The sequence below is a fragment of the Dreissena polymorpha genome, chromosome 5 (genome assembly GCF_020536995.1).
Source record: "Dreissena polymorpha isolate Duluth1 chromosome 5, UMN_Dpol_1.0, whole genome shotgun sequence".
NCBI classification, from domain to species: Eukaryota; Metazoa; Mollusca; class Bivalvia; order Myida; family Dreissenidae; genus Dreissena; species Dreissena polymorpha.
Genome location: NC_068359.1, coordinates 17,327,152 through 17,345,509, shown reverse-complemented (window position 1 = coordinate 17,345,509; position 18,358 = coordinate 17,327,152). Strand labels below are relative to the sequence as shown.

General features: G+C 34.1%; 1 protein-coding gene across 1 annotated transcript; it reads left to right on the top strand.

Annotated features, from left to right (window-relative positions):
- Window positions 1-14,104: 14,104 nt before the first annotated feature.
- Window positions 14,105-16,761, top strand: LOC127831072 (uncharacterized). Its single transcript, XM_052356059.1, has 7 exons — window positions 14,105-14,121; window positions 14,571-14,727; window positions 14,999-15,162; window positions 15,372-15,507; window positions 15,784-15,945; window positions 16,131-16,307; window positions 16,429-16,761. The coding sequence occupies exons 1-7, from the start codon at window positions 14,105-14,107 to the stop codon at window positions 16,759-16,761; spliced, it is 1,146 nt and encodes a 381-aa protein (XP_052212019.1).
- Window positions 16,762-18,358: the final 1,597 nt, after the last annotated feature.

Here is an 18,358-nt window from a genome sequence, read left to right as displayed (position 1 = left end):
TGCACACGTAACCATAGGGTGTTTAATTCTCAAATAATACATTGATTGTCAGTAGAGAAGGTCAGTACCACGCACACAGCCGGATATAGAAGGCACACACTTTGTTGTTGTCGAGGGGCGGACCCGGCCGTTACGCTTGTTATTCAGATTACTTTACCGACATTTGAAAATGTTGTGTCAGAAATAAATAAGCAAAAACAAATCGCAATGAAAACTTAAATGGACTTCGTTTTATTTTTTGTATGTTTTCCAACGCTTATGTTACAGCATAAAGCGATCTTCCGAGAGCCTCTCGCAAAGCGCGTACAATGAACTATAAACAAGAAGCAAACTTTATTAAAAAATATAATTACATGTAGCAATTAGTTCTGATAAGCAAAACCGTGGAACCAACACATCCTTTTTAACGACCACTTTTTAGATAATTTAACCACACAGCACATGATGCCGAGTTATTTTGTTTGGTTTTGCTAATTAAGTTAAATAATTAATTGCGGCGTTATTGTCCTGAGAATTGTATATAACGCCATACATATACTCTTTTTGTGATTTATACATATTAATATGAATAAATTTTCATTTATATCACATTAAAACACCAAAAACACATGGTAAAATCAGCCATTAGTTTCTCAACGACTAAAAAATATGCACATACATCTAGAATTTATAATAAATACTACGGGCGCAGGTGGAATGCGATATTTTTATACAACCGTATATCTCTTTTTTTTAGACAATGTATGCGTTGCGTTTGTAAACAACGTAAAGAAAATGTACATATAAAACCCCCTTAAAATGTGAAAGAGTCCAGTTTTATTTACCAACCGTATTAACGTATTTTGGCTTTATTGGAATCAGACAGAACAGGTAAACGACAATACAATAATTTAATTTTCTTTTTACTACTGTTTTAATGTACGTAATTATACCATGATTTGCTCGTATAAGTTGATATTTTACTTGGATTATTTTAAGACGCCTTCCATGCCAAAACTTAAGGGAATTTTCAGCGCGACCATATGTCCGTCTATTCTAATAAACATTTCAAATTATTTTTCCAAACATGGGCATTAACTCGTATGTACTCCTTTTCTATAGATATATTTTTCGGAGTTAAAATAAAACTAATACAACTGATCATTGTAACCATGAGTCATGCATGTTACTTAATATACATATCACATCACTATCAGGAAATAATACAACTGAGTCGCGTTCTGAGAAAGCTGGGCTTAATGCATGTGCGTAAAGTGTCGTCCCTGATTAGACTGTGCAGTCTGCACGGGCTAATCAGGGACAATACTTTCTGCTTTTGTGTTTTTTTTTTCAGTTTCAAGGAAGTCCCTCATTACCGAAAATCAAGTTTAGGCGGAAAGTGCTGTCTCTGATTAGCCTGTGCAGACTGCACAGACTTATCTGGGATTACACTTTACGCACATGCATTAAGCCCAGTTTTCTTAGAACAAGGCTCAGCTTATTGTTTATTATGAATATGCTTACTCGTCTGAACGTGGAACAATATACCTATACTTTTGAAGAATATGACACTTTACACAAAGTTTACGTTATAACCTTGATACAGTGCTTATTGTGCACTTCACTAAACTGGTCATTAATCTAAGTATGAGACAATCAACGAATTGCAACGTTTTATAAAGGATTAACCCAATTTTCCATAAATAAACTCTACTGAATACGTTTATTATGATTGTTATCGTTAGTTATGACAGAGGAAATGTTAACCAATGGGCTACATATTTTGCATTGATGTAATCGAAACCGTGGACATAGCTTTAAATTAAAGTTACTTTCTTTTATCAATGAATTGTATAATAAACCATTATTCAATATTTATATATATTTCGAGATAAACACTCCTGGTCAAGTTTTAAGTATGGAGGATCTTTTAACCAGCATGAACCCATATGCGTTGCCTGGGTAATTTTAACCCATTTATGCAGAGTGGACTCTCACATCCTTCTAAATTGGATCAATTTATTTCCAAAATTAGGGATGTTGAGTATATTTATTTCTATATTTAGAATATTTCTTATAGAAATTCCTTTAAGCAAACGCCGCAGACCCTGATGAGACGCCGCATCATGCGGCGTCTCATCAGTGTCTTCGCTGTTTGCAAAGGCATTTTTTTCTAGGCGCAAGGCATAAATAGGTTAATGCGGAAATCGTATTTTTATTCATAGGTGTGCATTTGACACGTATTTTTGTGTTGTTTTCCTTGCGTTTATTCAGCTTCGCTTGACACTACTTGTGATTATTGCATGGAGGTTTGAGATATTAATCATTACAAAGTGTTTGTTTTCTCGTTTGTTTACCCTTTTTCATAAAACATTTATGTATGAGAGTTTAATATATGAATACTCTGACGGCCACTTTACAGTGCATGATCGTTTACGCACTATCTTACAACGCTTTAATTAATAAAACAAACGTTTACAATAGGTGATCAAATTGTGCTAATAAAAGCAACTCTGTACATAATTATATCGCGATATGTTTAATAATCAAATAAAACTTAGACCTTTAAATTAAAGGCGTTGATTGGGTTCAAAATAACGATATTTTTAACAAGTTAATTTCCAGCACACCGCTTTGACTGAAATCAAGAAGTTAAAAAGACTGAACAAATAAATCGAAATTACGAGGAATTCGAAGTTACTAAGTTAAAAAAACGCATATATACTGACGTGTGTTGCTGTTACATTTTTACATGTTCGTTTTAGGAAAAACTGGGCTTTTTAGCAGACAATAGCGTCAGTTCTCTTTCGGAACAAAATTGATTTTACTTGATGTTTCAGCCGCTTTTTATTCGCAAATCAATATTCATATTTCGCATAATAGTGCCTAATAATAGCACAAGTTTCTCTCGTGATATTGTTGCTGGATTTTCGATGTTCATTATTCCTCATGATTGTATTGAGCTACCTAACACAAATGAACCGTATTAAAATATGTTAAACAAGATTTGCCTCAACACGTTAACTTATTGTTTTTATACTGTTTGACATATACTTTTACATTATGCGCAATTACAAGATGTTAAAAATCATTATTGTTTCAGAATTCTGACCAAAAGCATGTCGCGACAACGACTACAAGCTTTTTTGCATACCATATGTTGCCTTGGGGTAACCGGATCATACGTCCTACCCGGAAATCTTGCTGAAGTTTGCCCGTTCAGTTCATTCTGCGGCGAAAAAGCGAGGTCGATCAACATATCCTCAGGCAAGGAAACATGTTGCCGATCATGTTCATGCGATCCTAACTGCGGTCGCCGAAGAAACTGCTGTTTCTACGAGGACGATCTTTACAGAATAGAAGAAAAGGGAGAGAGCTCTTGTGTTGCGCCTATCAACATAAACCAAGTTCCCAACATACCTTTTGGGCGATATTATATGATAGACAAATGTCCCGGAGCCAATGATACGTGTCGAAGCATTAAGGCTGCTGCGTGGGGTAATCTCTTTCCACACTTGTCTTACAAAACGGGCTTTATTTATTATAACCAGTTTTGTGCACGCTGTCACAACGACAGTCACATCGTTCCGTGGACATTAGAAGTTATGTGTCCACCTCTTGATGATGGAGAGCCGAGTCTTAGTTCATTTTCATATGAAACTGAGAAAATATTTCTAGGACACACAAGTCTATGCACTCTTATGTTTCGTGCACCTAATGATATTGATTTGTCATCAGAATTTTGCAATTTTAAAGTTATTTCTGACTGCACGTATCAAGATCCTTCATTGGAAATGGATACATTTCTGAAACTTAAAGCACACTGTCATAATTTCAATGCAACATTCGCCCACTCTTCTTTCCAGTCTAACATAGTTTTCAAAAACGTGTATTGTTATTTATGCAGCAAACCTTACGCAACAGCCACAATAAATGACATCTGTCCATCTAATAATTACGATGATAAAAATCGCGTAATTCCTGGAAATCTCATGTTACTTCTCGGATCATATGATGCTGATTATCCAGTGATACAAGATGGCGCAGGCGATATTGTTTGCCACAGAGACAGAAAGGTAAAAGATAGACATTTTCAATTTGATTTGTCCTCTTTGCTAATTGACATGACGCCTTATCAGTGATCGCTCCGCCCACGTTATCACGTGGCTCAGCGGGAAGAAAACCTAGACAAGCTAACACCAAAATGGCTTCTTTGCCTATAGACTGCATATAGATTTACGCGATATTCCGGGCGATTTTATGGACATGTTTAACACCATATTACACTTGTAAAAGGGTTGATGCCATTTAGTTATTCTGCAAATGCAAAAATATACGATTAAAGATAACATCAGCTATTTATAACGGGTAAATCGGTACATTAAACACGCTCTCAAACGCTTGCGCGCTTACCGAAATCGAACCCGTTATTACGTGTAATGGTGGTATTTGCAATAAATTAACACTTCACCGGTATTTACCCGTGTTATTAACAAAATTATTACCGAAACATTCCCCCCTACCCGTGTATTTGACACGAAATAGCGCTTTATAACTGGGAATTCGGTGAAGTTTTACGCGATTTCTGACGCCGGGTGGGTACCTCAATCCCACATGTTATTGCGTATAAAAGTGATATTAATCATATTAAACATTGCTTATGGGACATTTATCAATGACTATAATTTAAAGCGCAAAACCAACACAGTAAGTTTGGACATTGTCTGATATAAAATTAGCGTTGTACGAAATGGAATACGATCAGGCTATTATAAATTAATAAGGCTACCAATATCAGACGCTCGCGCAGGTACCGACTTCCCCGAAGTTACCGCATTTATTGGTTAACTAATATCAGCAATAATAACTCTTTTACAATAGCATTTATCGATACGTCTTTATTAAAATAATAACAAAATGGGTTTCACTTGTTTCTGACACACACAGAAACGCGATTTTTAACGGGGATTTCGTAAAGTTACACGAATTGGGTACCAAACTTCTCAATTATTTTACATGCACACGTGACATAATACATACTTAATAATGCTTAGTTATTGCTTATATGACATTTCAAGTTTTTGAAATAAATTAATGTTCTATAAAGGGGATCTCGGTAATTCTTGAATCTTCCACTCGCTCTTGTCAAGACCGCATTGCCGCGTTGGAAATGGTATAAATTTAATTCATCTAACTTATCTTTCTGGATACCAAATGTCAGAGTTGCATTAACCCTTTTTACACCGTTTTTGCCATATTTCATTTCCGTTTTTTAATCCGAACAAAATAAACGAAACTCGTTTAAAAATGAGATTAGGATCTTCGGCTTTGGAAACGAAATAAATTCAATGTCACCAACTAATCTGTCAGGATATCGATTGTCCGAGTTACATAATCCCCATTGACACCGTTTAACCATTTTTAATCGTTTTTTAAGAGGAAAACAAAAGAAACTCGTTGGAATAAAAGTGAACCTAAACATGTAGCTTGTCTAGAAAATGGCGGACAGGTCGTTGCTAACGAGTGCGCCCGATTAATCGATCGCTGATTGGTGGATCAATTCTAGTGGGCGGAGCGATCATAGATAAGGCGTCATGTCAATTGATGTATGATAGGCAATTATGTTGTTTTACTTTAATTGAAAACAAAACACAACAACAACTTTTTGTTTAAAAGCCTTAACCTATAAGATCTAGCTCTGTATTAATTTTATAGCTTTTTTGATATGATAATATTAATTGTGTCATTTCTTTAAACAAATGTATGGAATTCAAAGATAGAAACGTAATGTGTGAATAGCACATCCGTTGTTCAACCCTTTGCCTTCATAGTTGTCCCCTTTTTGTTCAACATTTATAAGCAGGTTACGACTTGTTTTCAGTGCGTTGTTGATTTGTATCGAAATGGTATGAACAGCATTATTGACGAATAGTGAAGTTTTGTTATATGACATATCTGGTGACAATAAAATGAAAGTTTTCGAAAATAAGACCATTTCAAAATATTGGGAGAAATGAAACTACGATATTGACGCATTTGTTTTGTAAAATAGATGGATTGAGTCATGCAGTTGACACGGATTGGAAATAAAGGTCTTATTTATAACCGTGCATTTTCGGTAAGATAAAAGATTTTTTTATAATTATATTTCCAAAATTATGCGTGTATATATAATGTTCTAAAATTGTAAGTAATAATGTGTCAATTTTTGTCAATATAACAACATTTGATTCTTAGTTGAACTACTTGAGGAAAAGTTTTATGAATGCCTTCTCTGTGAATTGGCCATACTTGATAAAAGCGAATCCGTGCAAGAAGAACTTTTACATGCAAAATGTAATGCACACTTAAAACAATCATATCAATAAGCATCATTTTGTATGTGCATCTAATGAATGGTCAGTCCGGACACATTACAATATTATATCAGAATCGTATAATACTGTTTATTATATTGCAATAAACGCAACTGACAGCATGGTATTGAAGAGGAAAAGCTTTCGCACTAGGTAATTTGAGCATCAAGCAGGTATATAGACATGGAGAAACATATGGCTAGGAAGAGCAAAAACAGGATTAAGTCGAAATTGGTGGAGTTGTTTTTTGTTTGCGCGATTAATGTTCGCAGCATCTACCTGGTTCATAAATACTATTGACACAGTGTCACGAATATACTTTTGATCATACATAAGACTTGTCTGTATGTATTTTGTTTAAGTCATGTATTGCATATGTCTAAATATATATTGACATGACTGTTTAACTGGTAGTATATGTATACTTAACTGATGATAAGTTTTCTGTTGTATATCCATATTATATTCGTACATATTCCAGTATTTATACTGATCAAAAGCTTGAAATATGCTCATTATTTTGTTAACAAGGTTATTGTATTTAAGACATTCTTAATATGTCATGTTCTCTAATCATGGTCTATTATATCATAATATTTGTTTTGAGAGGACAGCTGTATTTTTTGAAAGTATGAACTCAAGATTAAGCAAAAAAAAACACAACAGCAATTGCTTGATATAGTTACGATTTAAAGATGTCGCTAACGAACATTTAAAAAATGCTGGTATAAATACTGTTTTAATCGCTTGATCCATGAAATAAGTATAACACAAATATCTAATTCATTTCATTTGAGATTTAAAGAATTTTATCCGGCATATTATATACTAATGCTTAACAAAAAATGTTGCAGGGCGACTGTCGCAAATTATTGTGCCCCGAAGGACATCTAAGATGGAACAACAAATGTGACATACCTTCCATTTTAGTTGGATTTACATTTTCAGTTGTAATTAAACTTGAATTATTTGACAACGGAATTTCTGACGATATTTTGGGCTCATTAGATAATGTAACGGAACGGGATCTAACTGGACATGGACTGGACGAATGGGAACTTGAATTTTTCAAAGTCGTGAACAATGTCACCTCATTTGGTGTAAAATATTTCGTTGCACGTTTGTACAAAAAAAGTGAAGGAAAGACCCTTGCACATGTGCTGCTAACCATACGGCAGGCTCTAGACAATATCTGGCAGATCAATTATGGAAATATATCAATACGCTTCAAACCCTCATTTAATGACTTCATCACAATAAGAGGTGAGTACGGATACAGGACTTTTATCTCCGTGTACAAGTTTGAAATGGAAGACGTTCTGGAGGTTGAAACATTGATTCTGTTATCTGATATGAAAAGACGGTTCCAATCTCTCATCGTTACTAAGTCATACTTTTGCAATCAGATAGATCTTTTTGACGACGAATATGAAGATTACCAATATCAAGTATATTTGACTAGTGTAAATAAAACTCTCGGAAATGGTAAATTTCGCCGACTTAAAGACAGCGACGGAAACAATGTAATCAGAGTGTGCCATTAAGACTTTGGGCATGAGTGGATGTACAAAAGCAATTCATATCGGTTAATTCCAAACACAGGGATTGAGACGGCAATTGTTTTCGTTCTTATAATTGGGACCTCATTATACGAGTTATATAGTTAAAGATACTTTCACAAAACGGGAATAAACTGACATTTGAAAGCATGTGTCAAAATTTGATATAAAATTTAGTTGAACATGCCAATCAAGTTTATTGATAAGCTATGTTTACGAGACATTATTCGAGTTTCAAAATATGAATACAGAAAATGAATGCAATCAAGCGATCCCGACTTCGATTACATCTACAATTGCTTCAAAATATTCCCTATAAGAAAGTGTGTTCCAAAGCCTAAAATTGGCGATGAAATGACGCTCAAATATAAATGTTAAAACTAAAAATCGTGACTTCTCAATTCTATTCATATGCGCTGCGTGTATGTTGTACATTTGCGTTTATAATTTGCATTTTTTTTCTGCAGCGACAAAAGCATGAGTAAAAAATTACTTGATGTAATCCATGACAAAAGGATTTAAGGTGCGGAAAGGTTGGTATGTATTTAATGATGTTTTTCATTGTGTACTACAGTTTCATATTAAAAATACCGATGTGTCGAAAAGTTGTTCTCTTTTTGAAGAAGTGATATATATGTACTTCATTTGATTGTGTTGATGTTTCTATATCCTATAGGATTCAAATAGAATAAGCAAAAAAGTTGTGCCAATCTCCTTATCTTAATATGAATGAATACAATTCTCACTCACGTGTGTTACACGTCGTCATTTATTGATCGAAATTTAATATAATGAACTTAAGAAAAGTAACAATTTGCTTGATCACATTACAATTCTTCTTTGAGTATATGAACATTTCAGCTCCAGAAAAATTAAACAGAAATACAATCTTATTTACATTTGATAAACGTTTATTTTTATTGCTAGAAGAGATTGCCTAGAAAATACTGGGGCATGAATGCAACTCAATATTTTAAGTGGCCTTTTCACGTTTCGGTAAATTGACAAAATGAAACAACATGTTTCAGATTAGCAAATTTTCGTTGTAGTTATGATATTTGTGAGGAAACATTAAGACTGAACATTTACCATGCTCTTAAATATCCAATATATGCATCTTTTGACGATTTAAAAATCTGAAAATTATAAAGCGTTGCAGCGCGAAACGATTAGATAATTTGGAGATTTCTGTTGTTGTCGTTATATTTTGTGATACTACGTGGACTGCTTAAAGAATAAAATATACATCTCTCATTGTATCAGCACGGATGGCCGAGTGGTCTAAGCGAAGCCTTTTACTTCGGGTGTAAGTGGTTCTAGCTCAGTTGAGGGTTACTTCTTTCTTTCTTTAATTATATTCTTGTATTTGTTTTTCTGGATATTTTAAGATCCAATGTTTACATTAATCAATACAAAACATTTAAGCACACATTTAAGTATGTGCCAAAATCTGTGAAAAGGTCCTTTTAACATAAAACATTTATTTTGAATTCATCGCATTGAAACATAACTTACATCAAAACTTATAAGTAAATGGTCGTCCTCTTGAAACTATCAACGAAAACACAAATTGTTGTATGAGACCGATTTGAATGCGTGTCAAAACTAACACTGAGCCTATTGTTTATAATAAATTACGGAAAAAAATATCAAGAAACACCTACAGGAGAAAAACTTCTCGATAACACCCGATACTGTACCATGTAAGGCTTCTGACCCTTTGCCTTTCCTGCCCATACAATGCAGTGCACTTCATAAAACAAAACCTGCACAATGAAAATGATTACATCCGGATCACCGTCTGAAATGTTAAATGTAAATCATAAGGGCTTTTATCAGATTGAAAGGTAATCCGAACCTCAAAATAAATCCATCATAACTCGATTAAAAGTAAATGAACAGTCATGTCATAGAATAGTACTATACATATAATATAAAACACGAGTATCCCATTTCCAGGTTCGGTTAAAATTTAAAACCGAATACTGAGATCCATGCAATAACATCAATGCGAGTTATCTGACTAAATTATATGTTTCAAATGGAGGGATTATTGTTATACGGACCATTACAAGAAGGACAAGTAAATATATATATCGTGTTTAATGAACATTAAATGATAGTTCTAGAATGACCCTCCCCTCCGCGGATGGGGTATTGTAATATTAAAATCATTTACATGGCAATCATAAACTAAAATAAACAAACTCTGACAAACAATTTGTATCCTGTCAGCTTATAACCCAATATGTGCAGGAAATTCGACACGCATGACCAGGTCGTCACAATATTTAAAAACGAAAAATCCCTGATAGAACTTAATAATACTGACTCATCATCTGCTAGTGAAAGCAACGACAACTACATGGATTAAGAAAAAGACGCAGAACATAAAGTATAGTAAAACAATCGAAGAGATAACAATTAAAAAAAAGACAACATTAAGTTATGACGTACATAAATCGGAAAACGCCTGTTAGAATAAAATGAGATCTACAATAAATTCCGAGTGTGATAACTAAAACAATGACGCTTCACTGTTAAAATTCTTAATCAAGGAAAAACATGAAATAATTAAAGCCTCTATAACGCTCAAAATAAACGACACATTCGTAAAGTATTTCGTAAAAAAATGTCACACATAAACAATCAGTGTTCATAATAACAATAGCCACAATCTCGATGCTGGACGTGGTATGATTACATAGATTTGTGTAGATACAAAATGCTCGTTTTAATGTATTTGTGACACAATTAATTCAAATTTAATTTCCCGCGAATAAATCTATTCATACGACACACGAACACTAAAATGGTACCATGTTAGTATTCATGCGTCGTATAATAGATATCTTTGCGGGAAATAAAAATGGAATTAAATATGCAAAACAATAATAAAAACGAGCATTTTTATCTACAAACATTTATTTGACCAGACCACATCTGGCGTCAAATTTTCGGCAATTGCCATAAGGAACAATGATTTTTAATTGTGTATCTTTTTTTTTAAAGAAATATTGTACAAAATTTTGGTTGATTTTGAGTAGTTATTAGTCTTTAAAGAAAAGTTCTCTAGAATTATATAGAAAAAACTAGAAAAAATGGAAGGCTAATTTTTTTTAAACACAAAAACGAAATAAATGCCTTTAAAAGAACAATTAAAGAACAGAGGAGCCAGTGAGATGCCCTGAAACAAACGAAGCATGACAAAGTGTGCAGCCTCATATTTAGTCTAACCAAAGTTTATAACTTTGTCTCAATATTTGCTGTTTCTTCTTAAATTTTAGGACATCATTTAAATCAGGTTCACAAAGTTAATAGCCTTAGACATACTCCTTAGCCTCATCGTTTTTTTTTAAATGTTTAGGAACGTATACACTTCCCATAAGTCCAAATCACTTCAAAAATGGCATCGTAGCAGACGGTTTAAATGGTTTCTTCTAATTTAAATCAAACGCCATCACAAATGTATGTTTTCCGTATATAAATATATTCTAATGGAGATAGATAAATCAAATCTATAGCCTAGTAAGCAAGTAATTTATTATTTTTCAAACGGTACGGCTTTTAAAACCGAAAAAGGATTTATAGACGTATAAGACCATTTCGACAAACGCGATTATTTTTAAGTTTTAAACCGCAAACTAGACGGATTTCTACCTTGTAACCACCAGATATATTCTTATTGGCATATTTAAATATGTTTCTTCTTAAAACTTAAATTTACTATGCCATGTATTTCATTTCAAGGTGTGTGGCTTTAAGAAATCATGAACATAAATACTATAAACACAGCTACTCGTATAGGTTTATCACGAGTTCACCTGAGAGGCAATTATGAACCAGTAAACTTCATCTTTGTTGTTAGCAACGCCGATAAGATGTCATGCGTGTCAGTTTGTCATATAGGAGAACTTTCATCAGCTGTGCAAACATTTATTTGGTTTTGGTCTGATACAACGAGTGTGCGAATGTCTTGTCATGCAACCAGCATAAGAAGCTCTTGTATCCAGCTAGTATTATATAAAATAACAGATGATCAAGTGTCTATATAATACTGGAAACTTAATGCAATAATGACGCTAAAAACATACAATGTTGAAAGCTGGAGTCAGCGCCTTGGAAAAGTCAAAGAAAAGCAAAAGATCCCAAAATCCCAAATTAAACGCCCGTCAAAAACTATTTTGTACTTATGAAGACAGAAAATGACTACACGAATAAAATATTACCCATTAAAAAGTGTCGTACATATCGAAGTTCAATTAACACATTAGGATATATGTTTACAGTTTTAAAGTTTTTAATATCCAAAGTAACATGATTTATATGTTACAGTTTTAAGCTATCACGTATGCAATGTACGTACAAAAAAATGTCAAACAATTTATGTGTAAGGAAGATCGTAAATATATATTTCATCAACATACAAAACAAGTATGTATTTTTCATGAGCATGTGTAACTTGTATATAAAGGGCACTGTTTTACAGTATAATTTATAAAGGCAGTGTACGACTTGAAAGCTGTAGATTGCACATGCAAACAAGCTTGTTTTAGGGTAAAAACTATCGTCGACATGAGAAGCTCAGACAACTCTTAGTCATAACACTGTAACAAACGGAACATTGTTACTTATCGAACGACATGCTTTGCTTCCGTTTACCATTTAAATGAGCCGCGCTCTGTGAAAAAGGGGTTAAATGCATGTGCGTAAAGTGTTGTCCCAGATTAGCATGTGCAGTCCGCACAGGCGTATTAGGTACGAAACTTTCCGCCTTAACTCGTTTTTTTTTCTTATAAGATACTTTCTTTAAACGAAAAATATTATCAAAGCGGAAAGTGTCGTCCCTGATTAGCCTTTGCGGACTGCCGTCTGCATGTCCATCTGTTCTGTCTGTCCGTAGACACAAACTCGTTCGAATGTTTTATTTTCAAATAATCCACCATAACGACAAACAATTTTACTTAAGTTAATTTCCATTCTATTGTATTCCTTTGTTTAACTCAAAGCGACGAGTTTGACACAAGGGTACTATATCAGTTCGTATGCGGTTTAAACCCTTTGCATCGCGGAATGTTGTGTAGTAGCTCATTAAAATTAAAAAGGTACAAAAAAATGCCCACCCCAAACGCCCAACAATGATTTAAACAAGTCGACGTCAATCAATGCCGGCTTTGTACGGGTTTTAATTGATTTAATTTTGTTTCAATTAACACTTTCGTTCGTGTGCTCGTCTCCCTTTTTGCAATAAGACACATGTTAACGTTCCAGTATGGCTTCACCTGAATTTAAAAATAAGTTAAACTGTATTTCTAAATGTTTCAATTGCTGTACTTAATCCATTAAGAGGATGACGTAGTCAGGGTGTGTTACTTCAATAGTTTGTGTTTACTTAAGATATATTACATACAGCTGGGTGCGTATATACAACGACTGAAAAGGCTAGATCTCACGCTTTAAGCGGAGAGCATGTTTATTAGTCCCCGCTGCAAATTCGGAAGGATAAAGAATTTACGTTGTACGTTCGTTCGCCCGTCAGTCTGTCAGTCCGTCAGTCCGCCCGTCTGTCACTAAGCCTTTTAGGGCTTTATATCATAAACTATATAATATATCAAAATGAAACTTATTAGGTGTATGAGCAGTGTCTTGCACAAGAACAACCGCCCTGCACGTTCTTTTATATGAGTTATTATCCTTTTTTATTTGATGTAATTGTTTAGGATATTGTTTTAAGAAATATCTCCTACCGGTAATAGCTTATGAACGCTTAAATATACAATAATGTAAGTTGGATTGCTTCATGTTTTAGTAGAAGTATTTAAAAGTATGTCTTTAGAAACTAAGTGTTTCACGGAGTAAATCAAGATGAATCTGCGCCACGCACCCGATGATACAGAATTAAAAAAAAATTTTCATAGGAAATATCAATATCTGATATTTGTATTTCATATATGTCTACAATTTGATGAAATTGCAAAACGGTTTATTTTAGGAATTGTGCGGTATAACATTATAAAATGTTATAAAATATAAACTATTTCATGTACTGTCAATGGGTAGCATAGATGCGGGTGCTATTCAATGGCTTCACTCGATAGAATCTAATGAAAGACGGGGTCGCATTAATTAATGAATTATGATATGGATTTTATTATTATAGTCTCATCCATATTTATATTTTTAATAATTTTGATTATATAAAACATTAAGATGATGATGCAATACAGGTAAGTGCCAATGCCAACTGACCAGCTAAGATTATCGACAAATAAATTATTTTCCTAAGTAAGACTGAACATGGGTCTAATTTGCAAAATTTTAAATTTATTTTATTGTCATGGTTATAGAATTTGCAATTTTTTTTATTTATTTTATCGTCAGTTCATTGTCAGTTCAAAGTTTACTAATTTATCAACTTAAATCTACATTTTTGGTTACCTGTTAACCCGAATACACACCACACATGTATTTAACAACCTGATAAAGATCATAAAACCGGGCATAGGTGCGAGTGTGCTAGACAATTGCTTCATTCGATAATGATTGACGGGGTCGGAGTAATTAAAGAAAACAACATCTGTTTAATGCATTAACGATGTGTGAACATCGTCAAGTTAGTTATTAATCAATTAGGTTATGTTGTAAATTTATGACGAATTTTGCAAACACTTTGTAGGCATGAAGTATCCGCGACAGAATATTTTAGTGCAAAGAGGGAGGATATTGTTCATACCTTCATCTGCAATGACTGCCGCAACCGCCCTGCAACGCCTGACATCAGCCTAAACACCAGCCTAAACTTAGAAAATGTCGCGCAGTCGACTATGCTTGAGGTACTAGTTACTTCTCCGATATTATTGTTATAAATATGAAGTATATTCAGGTTTTTACAGTTTCACAAGCATAAACAAGTTCAAAGATAGTTTTTTTTCATTGGTATTATTAATCATTTTGATATCATCTATTAAACGGACTAGCTCTTAATCATGCTGTGCTAAATGATTTTTCTTTGTGTTAATCGTAAATCGTAAGTGAAGTAATATAAAACAGTGGCATTATTTTTGACATTAATACATTTAAGTTGTTTATTCGTTGTATGCTCAGGCATCCGAGGATCCTGCTTTGCTTCCACGGTTCGACATTTCGCACGATTTCGGATTGTCCGACGTGTCAGCGTCAGAAGACATAGCGCTCACCCGAACGTCCGAGTTCGAGCCTTTTGATTTGACAAGAGCCGAAGTGCAACCGCCCGTTGTGATCGACGAACGGTATGTAAACTTAAAAATGGTATAATCGTGTAACTTATGAGCAATCAATATAAAGTAGTTATTCTTTTTAACAGTGGATACTACTGTTATATGTTAAATGCTTAACATTAGAAAACTGTTTTACGTTAAATTCTTAATATTATAATAATATTAAACGTTAAATGCTTAACAGTATAAATGCTATGCCCATGTTAAACTGTTCGTTTCAGTAATCTTCCAGAGCCAGCTGTATCCGACAGTGTACTAACTCAGCCCGAAACCATAGAATACACCGTTGTAGGCGCAGGAACCAAAAGAGGCAAACCAAAGCTAGTTTCCTCCGATGGATATTCATTTACGTTTAAGGTAATTAAGTTTTTACATAAGCCGTTTACACCCATACGTATTATTAAATTTAAACAATGTTAAAAACTACATTATTTGTGTATCTGTGTATGCGTAAATAGTGACTTTAAATAAACTGCTTTAATATGCAAAACTACTATATCTATACATTTTAGTCGCGCTCTGTAAAAATGGGGTTTAAGGCATGTGCGAAAAGTATTTCTTTTTTTTAAAACTATTTTACGTAATAAATTAAGTATTTGTATATCAGTTACCGTTATATTTTCCCGCTTACAGAAACAGACAAAGAAGCAAGCTGTGTGGCGATGCAGCGTGCGACGGAAAGCGTTCATGTGTACCGCGTCGGTCACGCAAGAGAGTGACATATTTCAAGCGAAAGGGACGCACACTCACGCTGCTGACCCTTCGATGCGAAAGAAAGTGGAATTGAAACGTAATGTAAGTTAAAATGGCGTGTTTATATATGTTCGAAGTTTTGATAGAATAGAGAAAATGAAACGTAATATAAATTATTGATATATTGATGTAAAAAGTTATTTAATCATATCTTGTTTAGTTGTATATATAAAATGTACGATGTTTTGAGAAAATAGAGAATATATGTATGTTGCAATCTTGTTCAGTTGAAGACAGCGGCCGTGGCTGATGTGTTCGCGGCCTCCCGTAGATTGGTTGATGACCATATGAAAGTTTTCGAGGCCACAGATTTTAACCTGCCCAAGCCGCAGACATTGACGAGGATCCTCAACCGTGCCCGAGAAAAGCATCGGCCAACAGATCCATCATCACTTGACTTTGAGGTAAATTTATGAGATGAATTGCTCATTTTCAATATACGTATAATATACAAACATTGTATTTATTTCTAATATACAAAAAATAATGGTTACCACATGCATATTCTCATTATAATAACAACAGGTGGACACAAACTTCATCGGAGATGGTTTTCTACGCGGTGATGTGCGTGTAGACGGGGAACGTCACCTCATCTTCGCCAGCGACGATCAGCTGAGCAGACTCCAGCAGTCAAACCGCTGGTTCGTCGACGGCACGTTCCACGTCGTCCGGAATTTTTTATCAGCTTCTATCCGTGCACGCATTCCTACGACACGAGGATTGTCTGAAGCAGGTGCCTTTACTCTTCGTGTTGATGTCACGCAGATGGAAGGTAGACTACCTCGCCGTCTTCCGGCACATTTTGGGTTTGTGGCGGGAATAACCACAAGTCCAAGGATTCGTAATGGACTTTGAGATAGGTTGGTTTTACCTTTTTTAATCCTCATCAAGCGGTTATATATATATATATATATATATTCAATTTGCGTTTTAAGTGTTATTTAATGTGAACATGTGCACAAGATACATGTCAACTCGTTATGCAACTTTTGCATATACTATTTCAGCCTTGTGGTGTTCTCCTACATTCAGTAATCTGGCTTGTCAGTTCAATCTGGGCACTGGAAGAGTGGTCTGTGTACCGACAGACTGTCAGAACGAACGAAACAGAAGGTTTGTGGTGCATTTAGTCTGTCTGTATATTGTATGTTCACTAAATATTTTTTTGTAAGTACCTTAAAGTGTACGTAATTTTATTTTCATTGTATTACTAAAGCGAATTACAAATTATATTGCATTGTCTTATTAGTGTTTTGTTTTTAAGGGTGGCACCGTCGGTTGAGTTTGAAGGCAGCCGACCACAAGTGCTCCTTCTATGTGTTGGTACCTCTCCTGCGGCGCGAGGCCGAGTACCTGCCAGTTCAGGCCCAGCTGGTGCGAGAGGGAACCGGGCGGGTCCGACGCAACGTCTATGTAAATCTTGACGAGCAGCTTGGCCAGCTATGGGAAGAATACGACCAGCGGGAACTGACCACCGAGAATTTCCTCACCAAGATCGGGGAGACGTATGCTTTCTGAATCGTCGCCTCTTGATGAAGATGATGATGATGATAATGCTGGAATATATAAACCTATCACCACATGATGATGATTATCACGTTACGTTGATGATAATTATGATGAATATTATTATTATGATGATGATGAATATGCTTTAATTATTAAGTTACAAATAAATTATGCAATTATAATGATGATGATGATTATTATTAGAGTGATTCTTTTGATGCTGAAGATTATTATGCTGCTGCAGACTATGGTGTATTTATGCTGATAATTATAATGATGATGATTTAAATGCTGATGTTTCTTATGCTGATTATTATGATCATTATTATTATGATGATGAATGATGATGATTAATATTTATATGATGATTATTATGATGATGTAATTGCATTATTAATAAAATAAACAACTTGTGTTCAGTAAATTATGTAGTATGTAATTAGGTTAAATTTATGTATTGTGTTGTTAAGACGTATGTATTCCTTATTGTTATAACTTTAAAATTATCCAAATAAATGTAATATTAATTATTTTATAGTTTGTTTTATTTTCAAAGCCGTCTGATATTCTTGTATCTATTCTTCTCATTTCGACGTCGATAAACCTGAAGCAAAAGACAAAAAGAATCTTTTTTCAAATGCATTAATCCTCAATAAAGATAATATATTACTGTAATAAACAATATTCCATAGTTTTAAAGAGTTTCGACCAACATATTTGCAACGATTAATTCAAATAAAAAATGGGGGTTACGCATGCGCAATTATTTTCCTTCTATATTACATATAAATTAGTTGAAGTTCGATATCAATTTTTACCATGATCAAGCAATGACCCACTATATCATTATGCATCATTGGAAAGATAAATGCATACTCATTTGAAAAAAATGATGTCCCTAAATTCTATACGTCGTAACTCAAAATATTCACCTTAGAATATG